At 54.8% G+C, this 18,861-nt stretch overlaps 2 protein-coding genes and 1 pseudogene across 2 annotated transcripts in view; 1 reads left to right on the top strand and 2 right to left on the bottom strand.

Annotated features, from left to right (window-relative positions):
* The window catches only part of LOC142068101 (T cell receptor alpha chain MC.7.G5-like), a 532,408-nt gene that overhangs the window by 146,072 nt on the left and 367,475 nt on the right, over positions 1–18,861 (top strand). The window lies entirely within an intron of this gene.
* Positions 7,637–8,451, bottom strand: LOC142067789 (feather keratin Cos1-1/Cos1-3/Cos2-1-like; annotated as a pseudogene).
* On the bottom strand, positions 12,024–12,784 carry LOC142067950 (feather keratin Cos1-1/Cos1-3/Cos2-1-like). The gene is made up of 2 exons (XM_075116990.1): positions 12,707–12,784; positions 12,024–12,338 (listed from the first exon to the last, which is right to left on the bottom strand). The coding sequence occupies exons 1-2, from the start codon at positions 12,782–12,784 to the stop codon at positions 12,024–12,026; spliced, it is 393 nt and encodes a 130-aa protein (XP_074973091.1).

Raw genomic sequence — 18,861 nt, 5'->3', positions numbered from 1 at the left:
GCGTTGAACTAGTTGCCTCCCCTCTCAGTAGCTTTTCCTGCCTCCCCTCTTGGGCTTTGCTTGTGAGGAGTTTGAAGATGTGCAGGGTCAGAGAGTGGGTCATGTCTCTGCCGCCAAACCAATCCCTGAGCACAGCCTTGGGCAGGGGTGTTTCAGTGGGCCCATCACCTTCCTGCAGCAGTTCCACAGGTCCCCTTCCACGGGGGGAAGATCCTCTCCAACCCCTCTGTGGGTAAAAGCAGTAATTTGGAAAGCTTCTGGCCACCCTTGGGACCCTCAGGCAGCAGCCCCAGCCTCTCTTCCTGCCGTCCCTCTCTCCTGCTTCCCTCTCCCTCTGCACAGCAACTGTGCCAGCCTTCAAGGTCATCTTCTGCCGAGCTGCCTCCCAGCACAGCTCCATGCAGAGCAGGAGGAACATCCGTCCCCAGGAGGACACCGTGAACCTCCCCCTGGCCTGCTGCAGTCCCCAGGCTGCTCCCTTGAGGACACCAGTGACCAGGCTCCCCAACCTCAGGACATGCTCAGGAGGGCATTTCTAGGGAGAGACAAAGCAAGGCAGGTCACTGGCTCTGGAGCTGCCTTCCACAATTCCCAGGAATAGTGTTGGAAAGGGCCTCGAGGCAATGTGTCCCACACTCCCCTTCCTCTGCGAGATGTGAAGGCCCCTCTTTTGCCTCCACTCTGATCAGCCTAGATCAACAGCTTGCTCAGTGACCGCTTGGGAGAGTCCCTGTAGTGCAGGGGCCGCCTCAGCCAGTCCCTCACGTCTCTCCAAGCCAAGCGCTCTTCCCCTTGCAATGTCCCATAAGAAGGAGCTGCAAGCCCAACAGCATGGCGGAGAGGGTACCAGCTGAGACGGCCTTTGAGGCAAGGCCTCATCCTGGAGCAAAGGGTGGAGAAGGAGCTTCCCTCATGTGGTCCTCAATGCAGGAGGAGGCAAGAGAAGTGGATGAAGGGTCGAGGAGTTGTACTTGCTTTCACAAGGGTTCTGCACTTGCCGAGGTCCACCGGCATCCTTTGTGGAGGTAATAATCTTCTCCGTGCTCATCCCTTAATCAAAGTGTCCCAGCTAATGACGCAGGCCGTGTTTTGATTTCCTGCAGTGCTACCTTTTAATTTTAACCTTTCTACCATGCTGCTTCATTCATGGAGTGCTGGGATGATGAGCCCAAGGATTTCCAGGACAGAAACACATCAGTGTGGGCAGCAGATGCAAACCAAGTGCCAGAGGGTTCCTGTGCAGGCAAACAATGTGAGGCCGAGTCACTCTGGTGGGGTGCCTTGTGTCCCTGTTTGCTAGGAGGGGCTCAGCTGCTTCTAGCCCTGCAGTCCTCAGCCCCACACTCCCAGGCTCCCATCCATTGGGTCATGTCACACCCTTCTCGCTCCCTCCCTCCCTTCTCTCCTCCCTACCTCTTCCCTCCCTGGCCCCAACACACCCACGAGTCCATTTCTCCACACTCAACTCGCAAAGGCCTCAGGCTCTGGGCTGCGCAGAGGCACCCGGAGGGAGGCTCTCATCCTGGTCTTTGCTATCCCCATGAAGTCGGGGGACACTCGTTCCAGCCCCTGAGCTCTGGGACTGGGATGCCTACCACCTCCAGATGCCATGGCCGCTCAGCTGTCCCAGGCTAAGAACGTAGCCGTGCAGACTCAGCCCTGGTGCAGACTCTCCAGGTGGGCTTCCACTTTCTCCTGCTCTGCTGACGGAGGGGTTTTAGCCTTTTCCCACCTCTTCTTCTTTTGGACCTGCCTCCTGGGCTGGGCTGGAAGAAGGAGAGGGTCCAGTTCGCAAGTGTCAGCACTCCTGCTTCCTAGCAAACACAACTGCAAGCACAGGGGCTGTTTCCCAGATAACATCCAGCACGGATGGTGCAGCAGCCCTGGGCAAACCTGGACATTCACCGCAACTCGCCCCCGTGGGATGTCTGAGCCAGCCCAGAGTTTCACAACAAGTTTTGGTTGGACTCTTGTTCTCACCTCTTGACATCACCAGTGAATGGAAGGAATTGCACAGCCACGGACACGCAGGTGCACGTCAAAAAATGCTCACACCCACACACACAGGGTGCACACACGTGCCCATCCCCAGGGTCACAAAGGTGTTTGTGGTCACAAGCATGCATGTACGCAAATGCACATGGGCGCTTGTACACATATAAGAGTGGAAGCACACCTGTGTACCTGCACAAACACAAACACCTGCACTGAGAACCATGACTGTGGGAGTGATAATCTCCCAATCAACCCTGAACTTGCGCAGGACTTGCTGCTCCAGCTAGATCCCTATGACTTGACAGGGCCTGATGGGCTTCGTCCGAGGGTATTTAAAAAGCTGGCTGATGTCATAGCAAGAACTCTCTCACTGATTTTTGCTCTTGGAAACCTGGGGAGGTCCCAGCTGACTGGAAGCTGGCAAGTGTTGTCCCAGTCTTCAAGAAAGGCGACAGGGAGGACCCCGGCAACGATAAGGCCCATCAGTCTCACTTCTCTGCCTGGCAAATTTATGGAGAAGGTTATTCTGGGAATTACTGAAAAACACTGCAAAGGCAACGCAGCCATTGGTCCCAGCCAGCATGGGTTCACGAGGGGAAAGTAAGATGTAAGAAAGATGTAAGCTTTTTGGATTTCAGTAAAGCTTTTGATACTGTCTCTCACAGTCTCCTCCTGGACAAACTGTCCAGCATAGAGCTGGATAAACACGTAATGCAGTGGGTGAGCAACTGGCTGACAGGTTGGGCTCACAGGGTCATAGTAAATGGGGTTACATCGGGCTGGTGGCCAGTCACTAGCGGGGTTCGGCAGGGATCCATCTTGTGGCCGGTACTCTTTAATCTCTTCATTAATGACTTGGATGCAGGACTGGAAGGAATACCAATTAAGTTTGCTGATGACTCAAAAATGGGAGGAGCTGTTGACACTCTCAAGGGCAGAAAACACACGTGAATGAACCCCCAGTTACACAGGAACCCCTGCGCCTGCACACACATTCACCCCAATACTTGCCATCACGTGAGAGTTCACACATGCTTATATGCACTTGCACACTCATACTTGCAGGCAGATATATATGCAAGCTCGTGTACAAACACAGATATATATGTGCTCGTCTGCAGACACAGATGCCCGTACACCGACACGCACAGGCACACTGACAACACACACACACTTACTTGCTCACCTGCAAAAATGTGCATGTGTACAAACATATGCACATGCACACACTGAAGTGCACTTGGTCACACACACACGCACTGGCAGACACTCACCCTCACGGGTGCATTTGCAAATGAACGTACCAATGCGAGCACACAGGCACAAATGCACCCACAGGCACAGACGGATGCCCAGGCACACGAGCAAGCCAAGCCTCCGCACACACTCTCAGAACCAGGGCTCCGCTGGCCAGCTCTCTGCCTCTGTGCCCCTGACAACTTTAAGCAAGTCCTTGAAAGCTCAGTGCTATGAAGGTAAATAGGCACCAGCCATCCCTGGTGGATTTAAGGACAGCAGAGGGCTTTGGGGCCTTTGTGGGTTCGACAAAGGTTGTTCAATTGATTTTGATTTCACTACAGGAGGAGAGAAGGTGCATTGGGGTCCAAGCTGCAGGGCCTTTTTTGAAATTCAGCCCGTTCACCTCCAAAGTCCATGTATGAGAGACAAAAATCAAAGCTAGAGACCATCCCCATTGCTGCAGCTCCGGGCGTTCTCCACTTTGCAAGCCTTGCAAGCTCCAGCCCATCCCTGGTGATGCGTTGTGTATTACTTATTTTGTCCCAGAGACAGGGTGAAAGCTTGGGTACGCCTTGTAGAGACATGTTTGCCAAGACCATGTCTCAGAGGTAGTCAGAAGGAGAAGTGCAGGGCTGCCCAAGGGCTTGAAGGGCTGAGGTCTGCTAAAGACGAGAGCCATCCCCTGACTGGACAGTTCTTTGTCCAGCTGGTTCCCAGGAAGCCTGCATGGCTCGAGCAGCTCACTCAGCTGTTCAAAGTCCATGTTCTTGGGCTTCAGAAGCAGAGAGGGAAACCTGGTGTCTGCAATGGCAGAGGTCCCTGTCTTGAACTGGCAATGGATCCCTTCTCCAGGCTTTCCTTGGAGGGGTTTCCAGACAGCACCTCAGTGGTGGTGTCCTGAAGCCCAGGGCAGCACTAGCAGCTAGGGGTTGTCCATTTGGGTACTTGAAGGGTTGGATGGAGCCTGTCTGCAAAGCAGAGGGCAACAACATGCGGTGTGTTGTGGTTAGGCTGTGTCTGTGCCTCCCCAGCCTCTCTGCCAGTGAGGAAAGCTCTTGGGACATATATGGGTGTGACTTTTTCAGCCAAGTCCAAGCCCAGGCACTTGGGACACAGGAGTGGATACTCAGCAGAAGTAGCCTACCTGCCTGAATTGCTCCTCTGCTTCCCTCAGTATCCACGGATGGTAGTTGTTGGAGGGAAAGGCTCTTGGCAGGAGACGTGAGAGCTCCTGTGATTGATTCCCTGGTGAAATTAGCACAGGGAAGGAAAAAAAACCCTTTCTTGCATTGCATCTAGGAACTGCCTGAACCTGGAGCCTGCAATATCAGACTGTTCAGGTACGTGGATCAGACTTTGGTAGCTTATAGGAAGTGGGGCTCGTGGGAGAGATTCCAGCAGAAGCCCCCAAGGCAGTCAGGGGAGCTTGAGGACATGACACACTGAGACAGGAGAACAAGGCTCAAGGCAGACCTTATGGGTGTCTACAGTTATGTGCTGTGAGGGTGAGGAAAAGATGGAGCCAGGCTCTTCCCAAAGGTGCACAGTGGTAGGACGAGAGGCGACAGGCACAATTTGGAACCTGGGAAATACCATTTAGATATTAGAAGCTCCCTTTATTTTAAATATTTTTTTGACCCTGAAAATTGTCAAGTACTGGAATGCACTGTCCACAGATGTTGTGCAGGCTCTGGCCTTGGAAAATTTCAAGACTTGACAGAGACAGCCCTGACCAGCCTCATCTAATGAGACCAGCTCTGAGGCGGGACTTGGAATGGGTGATTTGCAGAGGTCTTGTCCAACCTACACTATGCTATGCAAAGAGTAAAAGTAGTGTGGCAGGTTTGTTTCTTAAAGGCTAGGAGTAAGGAGAGGACAAATGCAGATTCCACTGGTTCTGAGGAAACTGAGAGTGGAAGGGTTATGGCCAAGTGGAAGGACGGCTTGCTTGGGTTTGAGTGTGGGTTTTTCCCCACAACAAGCGTTTCAGAAGCCGTTTTATGAGATGGGATGGGCAGTGTGGCAGGAAACTTCCTTTGTTGGTTCCTGAGATAGCTTTTGGAGATAGAGGGAGAAAGGCCATTGTGCTGGGGGTGCTGAGTGGGGCAGTTGGTGTCTGGAGGGTTTGGGTGCATTGACCATTGTGTTTGTGAGAGCTGCAGCCTTGGGGTGTGCTGACAGGAGCTTGGGGCTAGACACCGTGCAGGAGCCAGGAGAGGCCACCCCAGCCAAGGCTTGAGGATGGAGAGAGAGAAGACGCAGGCATCAGGGAAGGAGAGACTCCCAAGATGTTTCACAGGAGGATGTGTCAGAGCGGTTGGTCACCAGGCACAGGCCTATCCCCTTTATACCCTCCACCTAAGGAATGGTAAAGCAGAGAGACACCTTCCAAACAATCCCCACCTACTAAGTCTCCAGTTTTGATGCTCTGCCCTTGTACCAGCAGAGGAACGGCCAAGCCCCACAGAATATCTCGTATGAGGCAGTAGCTGGCTCCAAGCACAGTGGCCGTCTCACCACATCGCTGAACACCACGGGGAAATACAGCCTTCTGTGGCTGGAGGAAGTTGAGGTCTCTGACAGTGCCTTGTCCATCTGTGCTGTGCGTGACACGGTGGTGCAGGGAGCTTCCTTGGCTGTGCAACAAGCCAGGGGAGGGAGGGGAGGGGGTGTGTCTGTGCAAGGCTGAACTCAAGGGAAAGGACCCTCAGCACTATTTCCTCAGTGCAGCCAGAGATCTGCAGGCCATGATCTTGCAGGAGGGTCCCCTGTCAGTGGCCTGAGAGGATGGAGGAAGTGGTGAAAGTGCCTCAGGTTCCCTTGACTCCACCATGGGTTACCTGGTCATTCTGCACAAAGGCTCTGGCGAGGTGATGCGCAATGAAGGACGTTGGGGCTCTTTGTGCAGTGCTTCCTTGCTGCTGCTCTTTGCTTTCTGCATTTTCCTGCTGCACGCTGCTTCTTCAGGGTTTCCTGCAGGCCTGTCTCCTAGAATGCCTGCTCCAGGGTGTGTCCCTCAAGAGGTCAGAGTTCAAAGATGGAAAACATAAATTATGTGCCATGCGGCAATCATCCTTCCTGGGATTAGCTATGATTACAACAATTTTGGAAAAGACTCAGAACTACCCTGTGGACCCTCCAGTTGCTGCGTGGCCATGTGCTGGGATCCGGAGGACCTGCTGTCCCCAGCGCACTCTGCCCACCCTTGGAACCCTCCCCATGCCATACCTCGCGGCCTTCCCCCAGCCCCGCCTCATTTCTTCTGCAGTGGGAGCAGGCTGTACAGCTCGATCCAAGATCTCAGTGGGGGAGCAGACCACCAGGCAGAGGTGGGCAACAGGCCCTGCCAGGAGAAGGGCTGGCCTTGGGGAAAGCTGCCTCGTGACTGGGGGAAGGCCAGGCATGACAGAGCAGCAGTGGGAGGTTGGGCACTGGCTGCTGCCCTTGGGGTACCCTGTGTGGTGGGATCTGGGGGTGTGTGAGAGGCATGAGGGCCCTGGTGTGTGGCCTGGCCAGGCTGAATTCATCATCAGCCTGGGAGGCACCTCAGCCCTGTGAAGGCAACTGTCTGGGAGGTGGAGGTTGTATAGGATGTATAGGATGTATAGGTAGAATTCCCCTCTTTACAGGCTTGTCATCTGCTGACCTCTCAGAGCCTCCAGCAGCACTGGGCTCCTCACTGGGGGATAGCAGTGGTCAGTTTCCCTCCTGCAGGACATGATCCGAGGCCAAGGGGCCATATCTGAGCAGAGATGCCAGAATGCAAGGCTTGATCTCCACTGGCTGTGGAGGATCTGAGTATGTCATCCTCAGCTCCAAGAGACAGTGACTGGAAGGACCCCACTGCCATCTGTCCCACCCTCCCATTCTGCTGGGAAGGATGAAGAGTCCACTTGTGCCCTCACCTTCTCCCCCTGCCAACAAAGGCAATGCCTTCCATCCTTGGCAACACGAGACAACATCCACCAAGGAAAGGATTATGTGGAGGCAGAGGCTGGGATGCAGAAAACTTTAATGACTCTGAAGGGGAAAACGGGTTCAATTCTAGAGGATGCTGCCAGTGCAGGGAGAGCACCAGCAGCTGCTGAAAGTCTGTTCCCATTGCCCACGGTGAAGATTCCGCAGGGCATCCATCTGCCTGTCCCACAGAGGGAGAGGGGTCAGAAGATGCCCCAGGTTGGCTCTGGGAGTTTTAGCTCAGAAGACAAGAAAAAGATGGGAGGGAGTGGAAGGCAGGAGATTTAGAGTCTGGCCATGTTTGAGAGGGCTCCAGCTGCCCTCCTTTTGGGTGGGAGCACTGGATGTTCAGCCTCTCTGAAATCAATGGCCAGGAGCTCTGTCCTCAGTTTAGCAAGAGCTTTTGGGTTCTGGGCAATCCTTGTCCAGGCTGTCACCTGTGGCTTTAGCAGGGAGGGCACCTTCTGCCACAGTAGCGGCTGGTAATGCAGGAGAGGTCAAAGCCCCCGGAGGAGATGGGCACTCCATCACAGCTCAGGATGCTGCCAACAGCAGCGGAGGTGGACGAGCCCACCACGGTGCTCTGTGGGAAGGAGCTGAGGATGGGGCCGGGCAGGGTCACCACCACGGGAGAGGGCTCGATGACGACAGTGGAGTTCTGGCACTGCCTGACACAGGGCTCATTGCAGCTGTTGGCCAGCGGGGTCGGGCCGCAGGGCCGGCATGGCAGGCACTGGCTGTAGCAGGACATGTCTTGGGTCCAGAGATGCACCTGAGAGATAGACCAGAGAAGAATCAAAGCACAGGTACATGTGAGGAGCAGTCTGGCATGAGTCCATCACCAAAGTCAAAGGCACCTGCTGAGCCAGGAGGTAGGAACTGGGCAGTGAGGCAAAAGGGTTTCTTGGCCTTATGCAGACGTGGTACTGCAAAGTGTTGCCAGGGCCAACGAGGCTGCTGCCTGCCTCTTAAAAGAAAAGCCCCCTCTACCAAGTTCCAGACACTCTCTGAGTCAGACCACCACCGTTCTTCCCCATCTCAAGCAGCACCGCGACCCAGCATAGGATGGAGGAGCACACATCTGCATACACAGAAAAAGCACCTGAGGAAAGGGCTTCAGACTCACCTGCTTTCCAAGGAGAAGGAGGCAAGAGAAGTGGATGAGAGAGCGAGGAGTTGGGCTGCCTTTTATGGTGGCCCTGACCTGCTCCAGGCCCAGACGTAGCTTCTACGGAAGTGCCAATTTTCTAAGGTGTTCATGATGGACGGAAAACATCCCAGGTAATGACATGGTCTGGGTGGTTGTTTTCCCAAAGCTGCCTTTTCATTTCCCGGCTTATGCCATGCCCCTTCCCTCACGGAGGCTTCTTCTGAGTGCTGGGATCGAGAGGCCCCAGGATTTCCGGGGCAGGAATGCCACAGTGCTGGTGGAAGAACCAGCTCAAGTGCCGGATGGGTGCAGCGCGGGCAAATGCTGCTGGCCTGGGGTGCACTAGTGGGGTTGCCTGTGGCTGTATTGACTAGAAGGGGCCCAGCTGCTCCCAGCCCTGCAATCTTTGGCTGGTCACCCCAGGGCTTTTCGGTGTGAGGATATGCCATGTCTTTCTTTTTCCCTCCCTCCCTCCCCCGCCCCTCCCAACTTGCTCTGATGATCACCTGTGGTCAGCACTGGGTCAGAACTCTCCAACAAAGTAAGAGAGAGCTGTGTTTTGATCAGACTTTCCACCTGGCTGTTGTGATTGTGAAAGCCTTTGGGAGTGGGGTATGCAGAATCACAGGAACACAGAATCACAGAATGTTAGGGGTTGGCAGGGACCTCTGGAGATCATCTTGTCCAACCCCCCTTCTTGAGCAAGCACACCCAGAGCAGGGGGCACAGGAGCACATCCAGGCAGGGGTATTGAATGTCTCCAGAGAAGGAGGATCCACCATGTCTCTGGGCAGCCTGTTCTACTGCTCATCACCCTCACAGGAAAGGAGGTTTTTTTCTCATATTTAAGTGGAACTTCCCATGTTCCAGCTTGTGCCCATTGCCCCTTGTCCTGTCATTGGGCACTACTGAAAAGAGTCCAGTCCCATCGTTCCGACACCCACCCTTTCGATATTTATAAGTATTGATGAGATTCCCCCCCCTCAGTCTTCTCTTCTCCAGGCTGAACAAACACAAGCCTCTCAGCCTTTCCTCATAAGGGTGATCCTCCACTCCCCTGATCAGCTTGGTAGCTCATCCCAGGTGGCACATGGTCCTGTTTGTCCTTACCTTTTCCATGTATCTCGTCACTCGGATGGGAATGGCCTCATCTTTTTCACTGCAGGGAGTGATCAGTCCCTGAGGATCCTGACGTATTTCTTCCTCGGCAAGGTCTCCTTCTTGGAGATCCACAACACCCTCACCATTGTCCCCAAAACACTGGAGATTCTCCTTGTCAGTAGGACAACCATCTGTGTTTCCTGCTGCCTGGCACAGTTATTTCCCCGGTTATTCCTGGGTACTACTGAGTTTCTGACCTTCTCAGTGATGTCCTTCGACTGCTACATTGCCATCCCCAAACAGCTGTATTACACGACAAAGATCCTCTGCTTCTTTCTATGCTTGTGAGCATGGCTACCGAGTTTTGTGGTCATCATCTCCCAGGTGTCTCTGCTGCTGCTGCAGTGTCTTCTCTGCTCCAGGAACAACACTGACCATTTCTACTGTGATGCTGGGCTCTGCTGAGCCTGGCCTGAGGTGACACAATGCTCATTGAGACCCTTGGCTTTCTGGTGCCCATCCCCAACATTCAAAGCAGCACTCTGATTTTCAAGTTGGTTTTCTTCATCTGTATCATCCTTGCAATTCTCCATATATTCCCTTGTCTTTCAGCCATCAGAAGGCATTATCTGCTCGTACATCTGTCACGGTTCAGCCCCAGCCAGCAACTAACCACCACGCAGCTGCTCGCTCAGTCCCCCGCACCCTTGTGGGACGTGGAAGAGAATCAGAAGAGGAAAAGCAAAAAAAAAAAAATCAAGTTGTGGTTTGAGGTAAGAACAGTTTAATAATTAAAATAAAACAATAATGATAATAATAATGATTATGATAACAACAGTAATGATAATATAATAAAAAGGAAAAGGGAAAAAAGGGAAAAAATCTAAACCACAAACGATACAACCGCTCACCACCTGCCAACCGATGCTGCCCGTCCCTGAGCCGCAACGGCTGCCTCCCTCCCACGGCCAGCCCCTCCCAGATAACATACTGGCCATGATGTTACGTGATATGGAATAGCCCTTTGGCCAGTTTGAATCTGCTCTCTCAGCTGTGCCCCCTCCCCTCACAGCTTCTTGTGCACCCGGCAGAGCAGGGGAAGCTGGAAAAGTCCTTGACTAGTACAAGCACTACCCAGCAACAACCAAAACATCAGTGTGTTATCAACATTATTTTCACACTAAGTCCCAAGCACAGCACTGTACCAGCTACAGTGAAGAAAATTAACTCTGTCCCACATAAAAACATGACAATGACCATAATTCCCTCCTGATGGACGATATTGACATGGGGATTTCTGTTCTTCCGCTCGTATGCTTTTGTCACAACATCTGATTTTACATGAAGGAATTACAATATGAGATTTCAGTGGCTGCCAGGTGACATTTCCACTGATCACAAGGCATGCAATTTACATGGAAAAATATCCTCTACCCCCAGAATGGCAGCCAATTCCTCAGAACAAACTCTCTGGGGGGACCAATGAAGCAGTCAAGAGCTTTGAGGCTCACATGCAGCTTTCATGGGAAGTGCACCCGGTACCCTCATCCTTGCTGATCTTCACATTCTCCTGCCTGCTGCGTATCAGAGCAATTTGATCTCCCTCAGAAATACATCATTTCACCATCCCCATTTCTGTGCTGACTACCCTCAGCTCCCACAGGCTTACCTCCATTCTCCAGCCTCAACATACTCAGTGGCATGGGCGAATTTCCCCTCTGCTGATGCTCATGCCTGCCAGGCATGGCCCCATGATCGGTGGGGGAGAGGAGAGGAAGGTGGAGTAGCAGCTGTGGGCCAGCCTAAAGGCTGTTCCCTGCTTTACCACTCCTCTCATTCTGCAAAGCCAATCATCTTCGGGAGCCCCACACCCACCTCCTGCCAACCCAGCACAGCTCTGGCCATAGCAAGACAAATGCCCTTCCTCAGGGGGCTCATGGGGCTTCTGAGCCCTCAGGGCCTCCTGCCTTGCTGGGCATTTGTGGGCAGAGACACAGCAGGGCAAGGCCTGATGGTCACCGGCAGCAAAGCAGCCAGAAATGTCTTCCTCAGGACCAAGGGATGGTGCCCAAAAGTGGAGCCACTGCGGCATGTCCCAACCTCCCAATCCTCTCTGAAGGAACAAGGGTGTCCTTGTGCCCTCACCCCTTTCCACCACAGAACAACACCCCTCTGCTTTGGCAGCTTGGAGAGTGTCCACAGAGGGAAGGACCACATGGAGGCCAGGCTTGAATGCGGCACAACTTTAATGAGTCCAGAGAGGGAAGCAAAGTCACTCTGAGTGGAGGACAGCGATGCAGGGAGCCCCAGAGGCAGCTGAGAGTGTGCGGTCGTTGGCCATGGAGAAGTCCCTTCACAAAGTCTTTCTGCCTGCCCCATAGACGGAGAGGAGACAGATGGTCCCCACCAGGCTGGCCTTTGTGGGGCCTTGCTGCCAAGGGGAACCAAAGCCAACAAAGTAAAGGGAGGCAAAGGCAAGGTCGCTGAGATGTGCTGAAAACACAATCCAGGAGAGCAATTCTCTGCCCAGCACCATATTCTGAGTCCCTCAGGCTGTCTCCCTGGGGCTTTCCCAGCATCTTTAGCAGGGAGGGCACCTTCTGCCACAGTAGCGGCTGGTAATGCAGGAGAGGTCAAAGCCCCCGGAGGAGATGGGCACTCCATCACAGCTCAGGATGCTGCCAACAGCAGCGGAGGTGGACGAGCCCACCACGGTGCTCTGTGGGAAGGAGCTGAGGATGGGGCCGGGCAGGGTCACCACCACAGCCGGGGGCTCAATGACGACAGTGGAGTTCTGGCACTGCCTGACACAGGGCTCATTGCAGCTGTTGGCCAGCGGGGTCGGGCCGCAGGGCCGGCATGGCAGGCACTGGCTGTAGCAGGACATGTCTCTGGGCTGGAGGTGCACCTGGCAGACAACGCAGGGAGGAAGCAGAGCACAAGGATGGGTGAGGTGCAGCTTATTTCCCTGTCACAAAAGAGGCAAGGTACTACTGTGCGAGGACCTGAAAGCGGTGCCAGAAACCACACAGTATTCCTTCCCCTACAAATGACAGCCTTGCCCACGGACGCCCTCTCCTAACTTGTAAACCGATGCCCCCTCTGACATGTCCCAGCCTCTCTCTAGCAGGCTTCCTCCCCACTTCTCTCTCCCGTGGCATGATGCTCCAAAGCCTGAGCACAGGCCAGAGCCAGTAGCAGCTCAAGTGTCCATCAAGGAGAGATTTCACTTTGGAAGAGGAGAAGAAGGGGCTCAGGACTCACCTGTTCCCAAGGAGAAGGAGGCAAGAGAAGTGGATGAGAGAGCGGGGACTTGCTCTGGCTTTTATACCTGCCCTTCATTGCCGCAGGAACACAGGCACCCTTTGCAGAGGTAACAATTTCCTGACAAGCTCATCTTCAATGCAGACTGTCACAGCTAATGATATGGGCTGTGCTGTGATTTCCAACACTGCTGCCTTTTCATTGCCAGGTATAGAGCATGCCCATTCCCCATTGAAGGCTTCTTGTGAGTGCTGGGATGAAAGGCCCCAGAATTTCTAGGGCAGGAATGCAGCAGTGCTGGTAGAAGTCAAGTCACAGCCGCTTTGCCTAGACACAACTTCTAGGCAGTGTGCTGGGACTGCAGAGAGGCAGCCGAGGCAGCCTCTCAGCCTCCTCACTGCCATGCGCAGGAAATCAGTGGCTGGTGTTGCCAGCCCCTGAGCTCGGAGGCAGCTCTGGGAAGCTGGTCCATCTCCTGGCTCAGGGCCCTGCAGCTCCCCCAGGCCGTGCCTGGCGCTGTGCGGGGTTATTGTTGCGGGGGAGTCCTTGCTCACCAGGAGGACGGGGAGAGTCCATTTCCCAGGAGAGAAACCTCTGCCCGTGCAGAGCCACTGAGCGCTGCGGGGCCGGGCGAGACCCCGAGCGGCGCCGGCGCAGGGCGCAGCCCCGGGGCGGAGCTGGCGGCGGCGGAGGGGACGAGGAGAGAAGAGGAGGGGGAGAGGAGGCGGCGCGGCCGGAGCAGAGAGCCGGGGCTGGCGGGGCGCAGCGAGGCGCGGGCGGCGGAGCGGCGGGATGCGGCGGTGCCGGGGCGCAGGGCTGGCGGGGCTGGCCGCCGTGCTCCTGGGTGCGCGGGGCTGGCGGCGGTGGGTGGGGGCCGGGGCGGTGCCCGGGATGTTCCCCAGGGCGCCCAGCGCCAACTCTTCCTTCTCCTCCTTGAGCGTGTCTTTCCCCCTCCCTGCCTCTCTGCCATCCGGCGTTCCTCTTCCCTGTTCTTTTTATTCTCCTGATTTCTTCTTCATTTCTGTCAGTAACGGCTGCCTGCACGTACGCCTGCATTTCCCTGTACATTCAGCAGCTACCGTTGCCCTGAGTGTAGCCCTCTGTCCTTCACTCTCACACCCACTCTCCCTGCTCTTCCTCTCTCCATCCATCTATCCATGCCCCTGACGTTTATCTAATATCCGCATGCATGAATTTCAAATTCCCTCCCAGCCTTCTCCTGCCGCACCACACACCCACGCCAGGATCGCTCTCCATCTCTGCTCATAGGTGCATGTCCCGATCTGTTCCTGTCCTGTCTCGCTGCCATTCTTCCTGATGCTTCTCTCCTAAAAGAGCCATCGGAGCTGGGCGATCTTTGACAACCCTTGTCCTTTCCTTCTCTTTTCTTGGCAGTGGCTGCTGGCAGAGCCCAGGTGCAGCAGGAGCCGTCGGCAGAGACCACCGAGGACACCGGCATCAACATCACCTGCTCACACCCCAACATACAGACCAACGACGCTATCTCCTGGTACCGTCAGCTCCCGGGCCGAGCCCCCGCATTCATCGGGCTCACTTTTAAAGAGGCCAAAGAGCTGCGGGACCCCGCGGGGCGGCTGTGGGTGGCCCCAGACCGCCGGTCCAGCGTCCTGCGGCTCGCCCGGCCCCGGCGCGGGGACGCGGCGGTGTATTACTGCGCCGTGGGAGACACGGGGAGAGGAGCCGGGGCTGCGGCCGGGCACGAACCGGCGCGGGCGGGGCCGGGCGTGTGGGGCGGGGGCGGGGGGACGGCCCCGGGCGGGCCCGCCAGGGGGCGCTGCCGCTCCGCCCGCCCGGCCCCGCCCGGCCCCGCCCGGCCCCGCCCGGCCCCGCCCGGCCCCGCCCTGCCCCGCCCGGCCCCGGGGCGCTTCCCCCGAGCGACCGGCCCCGGTAGCGGCACCGGCCCCCGCCCTCCCACCGCGACGCAGACAGGAATCCCCCGCGACAGCGGCGGCGCCAGCGGCAGCGGGGCAGGGAGCGCGAGCGGAGCGGTGGCGGTGTCCGGCCGTGCCCGGGAAGGAGCGATTGCAGCCGCCGGCCCCGCCGGCTCCCGGCGAGGAGCAGCGCCTTGTTGCTCGGCACCGGCAGGCGGGCAGCAGAGACCCTCCTGCCCGCGGGCAGCCGGGCAGCCCTCGCTCCTGCCGCTGGGACCGGCTGCTGCTGCCATGGAACATACGGGGCCTCTTCTCGGGCTTCTGACTTTCCCTGCTGGGACAGCCAAGGGAACCCTGAGCAGGTGCTTCCCTCTGCTCTGTCAACACCGGGACTCGGGTTCCAAGTTGCTAATGTACATCTTGGTTCAGGAAGGAACAGCCAGAAGGGCTTTCACATTTTGTCTCTTTGTTAAAGCTCACATATACAACTAAAGCTGAGTCATCCAGCTACAAGCTTTCACAAAGCTTTCAGAATGTTCCTGCTAGTGATAGAAAGTAATCGCAAAGAGTCAAGAGTTCAAGCTCCACACAGACAGGAGAAGGGGATGTCGAGGTCACAGGCACCTTCAATCACTCCCCACAGCAGCTTGGCTTTGAGACCGTGAGCTTGTTTGACAGGATTCAGAACCTTTGGAGTTGACGTCCAGGTGACAGGGTAAATGCTTGGACTGGACGCACTGACCGCAGCCTCAAGGGATGCCAGGTTCCTACTTGTGGAGTGAGCCTGAAACAGATTTGCTAAGTTGCCCCAAGGGGCTGGAGTTCTGAAGTGTGTGGGGGCTGGAAGGAGGCCTCTGCGAAGAGACTGTGGGCTCCACTCTGGTGCTAGGTTACTAATGCAGGAGTTGACATAGCAGAGAAGAGCCAGGAAGGGCTTTCACATTTTGTCATTTTGTAAAGCTCGTGTGTGCAGTTAAAACACGACCCTTCAGTTACAGGCTTTCACGCACCTTTCAAAAAGGTCCTGCTAGCATTACAAAGTGGCTGGTGTCTGCTGATGCCGTGAAAAGCCAAAATCAGGACTCAATAGTCTGAATGACTATTCAGCAGGTATTCTTTTTTGCAATGCTGGACGCACAGGGGATCACTCCTCCTAATATGCGCGCCTGCACAGGGTTAGTTGCATAATTTATACAAGCTTTACATACATATTAATTAGTTCCCACCCCACGGGAAGAGATATCAATATTCATTATTTTCCAAGAACTCAATATCATATGCAAATGTCCTTTGCCCATAACTGTTGGTGTCTCTGGGTGGCTGTCAGGGGTCTCTGGGTGAAGGATATACTCTTCCTCACCGTGTCCGCTAGTTAACTTTTGCTTTCGTGCAAAATCAGTTCTGAGATCACGTATATCCTGTCCTTGAGGGATGGTCTGTTCTCGTTTAGTGTTTTGCTCTGCAGTTCCTTATCTTTATGGTTCTGTACATCTGCTTCTTCTAAGGTCAAATGTCGTCATCGTAAATTTGTTTAGGCGCTTCTTGTTTTGAAGCCTTTCTGACTCCCCCAAAGGCACAAGTTTTACTCATAACAGTTCTAACTCTATCACTGCATTCCTGGGATGTGCATTTCTGGGATCTACTTTGTGCACACATCTCTTGGTATATTGAATCTGTTTTGTAAAGCAACGAGCTGGCCCTGGAGAGGGGAAGCTCCGCTGGAAGCTGGCAGAAGCAGCCATGGTGGCAGGCCAACATGGTCTAATTAATGCAGTGACATCACCTCACTAGGCCATGACAGCAGATGATCGCAGTGAGGCCTTCTGAGGTGACAAAGAGAGTTTGTACCTCGTGGAAGAGAGTGGGTGGTGAAAGGGCCCGAAGGAGTAATGGGCAGAGGGAAAGAGGAGGCAGAGAGTGAGGCACATGGAGAAAAGTTTCTCTGTGAGACACTGGAAGGTATGGGAGAAGCCCATTTCCGGCTGGATGGGTAAGAATGATAAGGTTTGGATCCCACCTGGACGTGGAATTCAGGTCTGTCCTCCCGCTGGGATGTTCCCAAAGACCTGTCAGAGAGGATTCAGGGTCTTGCAGGGAATGCAGGACATCTCGAAGAGCAAACAATAGATATATATGTTGGACTATGGGGGCACAAAATAACCCGTTCCAGAATGACAATTCCCATGACCTGAGGGCGTTTCTACCCACGCTACGTCTGAAACGGATTGCTCATTTGGCCAATCTTTCCCTTTTTCTTCATGTCTGTAAGATCTCGGGCATCCTGAAAAGTGACCGCCACGACAGCATTGCTGCCGGTGTTGCAGGGAGACACTTCAGAGCCTGAGCTCAACGTGGGGCTTCTCCCATGAGCCTTGACTCAACAGACCCAATATTCTCTGGGGACAGGAGCCTTTCAGTGTCTTGAGAGACTCGAGCACCTGAGCAAGTTCAGCAGAGCTCACCGTAAAGGCGTGTGGAAGGTGAGCGCGGCTGGTTCACTAAGGCTGTCAGATCAAGTCTCTTTTCTTTTCAAAGGGATGAAAAATAGAAGGAAAAGTGAAACAAAGCACACAATCACACCAATCTCTAAGTGATAAGGGAGACAAGGAGGGAGACCAGAGCTCTACAGCCGCTAATTGATGGGCCATTAGGAAACTGCAGGTGTGGCTTTGAAGTGGGTCAGGCTGAGCTTTGTAAGGGACAAGAGGTGACAAGAGGAAGATGAGGACTATGGATGTTTGAGGGGGGTCCTCTGGGACAAGACAACACTTTTGAAGGAATGCTTAGGGGAAGGGTCAAAGGTGGGGGCAGAGAGTGGACTGGGGATGAGCAAGGAGAGGCAAATAAAGAGGAGGAAAGAAACAGGAGCCAGCTCAACACAAGGAGGGGCTGGTCAGTGCACTTGGTGGCATGAGCCCTGCGCCTCATCACCACAGTCCCCCCTGACTTCTTATGAAATCCTTACTTAGCCATCCTTCTGTGCATCTTCACTCCGTTTCCCAGGTGGGAGTGCTGCAAGGTCTGAGTGACAGTAACTGGAGAGAGCGGTGTGAAAGAGAGATCTGGGTGCCAGCCACAGGGCAGCCGCCCAACGGCCATGGGGTCCGTAGGCTTGGGTGCCAGCCACTGGAGAAGGGGCTGCAGGTCACAGGGCCTTTCTCTTTTTGTGCCAGCAGCTTGAGGGACTGAAGGATAAGCAGTGGGCTTATGACTCCGGGGGGTGAGGGGTGTGTGTTTTCACTGGCAACTCATTGTCACAGGCATACCTTACCCAGTCAAACAAAGGGCCACTTAGACAATGAAGGGAGTGGAGCATGTCTCATTTGGAGAAAGGCTGAGAGAGCTGGGACTGTTCAGCTCACCCCTTCCCCTGTGGAATACTTTGTCCTTGTGACCTCTGGGTTGGTGGTATCCAGCAGCCCCACTGGAGCCAGGCTCCTCTCTCACAGTGTGGGTTAGGCCAGCAGAATAAGACACAGCGAGAGCCCCTGGGCTGCTGCACAGCAGGGTTCATCCCCTCTTTCTGAGGACTTGGGGGAGGGCATTGTTCCCAGGCAGATGAAGAATGACAGAGGAGAAGTGACAGGAATGGAAGAGAGTTCTGTTCCCTAGAGGAAATAGCAGTGTCCCCAGAGAGGTGAGGACCCCAGGGAAAGATGTGATATCTCAGTGGGGAAGGAACCCCTGACCTCCCAAATGGCCCAGCAGTGAATGTGCAGAAGAGCAGGTGATTCTAGCTGGGGAGGCGAGAGCTGCACTGGCAGCTGACTGGGAACAGCCTCTTCCCATGACTGCACACCCCACAGCCCCCAGGCACCCTCACTCTGGAAATGTTCAGAATGCCATTGGCTGAGGGAGCCCCAGATGTTGCTGCTGGAGGAGGGAGAAAGCCAGAAGAAGCATTTCAGGCACAGGAAGAACAGGCCATTTCTCTTCCCTGCTCCTTCCTTTCCTCCCCCAACAGAGTCATTTCCGGCAGCTCTGTTATCTCGGGGCTGGGAGGTGGTTTTCTGTCTCTCTGTCACTCAACGAACACGCAGGTTGGTCTCAGCATGCACCTCAGATATCTCATCCTCATGGCCTTCCCAGGGCATCTTCTGGGTAAGTCCTGGCTATTTGTCAATGCATACTTCTTCTTCTGTGGAAATCCTTGCCAGCCTTTTCAGGTCCACATGGGAAAATCTTTTTCAGTAACAGGAAAATGCTGGGAAATGTCACCTCACATGCGTGGTTTTGCACTGGTCCTCTCACGACGCTTTTACT

The sequence above is a fragment of the Phalacrocorax aristotelis genome, chromosome 23 (genome assembly GCF_949628215.1).
Source record: "Phalacrocorax aristotelis chromosome 23, bGulAri2.1, whole genome shotgun sequence".
In the NCBI taxonomy this organism is placed as follows: Eukaryota; Metazoa; Chordata; class Aves; order Suliformes; family Phalacrocoracidae; genus Phalacrocorax; species Phalacrocorax aristotelis.
Note: the sequence above shows the minus strand (reverse complement) of the source record. Positions and strands in the feature narration are given on the sequence as shown.

What these genes read in the sequence shown, in the direction of transcription:
- LOC142067950 (XM_075116990.1), bottom strand. Translation starts at nt 12,784, where the DNA reads ATGAAGGGCAGGTATAAAAGCCAGAGCAAGTCCCCGCTCTCTCATCCA. An exon ending in CTCCTTCTCCTTGGGAACAG is followed by an intron (nt 12,339 to 12,706) that starts GTGAGTCCTGAG and finishes GTGCACCTCCAG; the next exon opens with CCCAGAGACATGTCCTGCTA.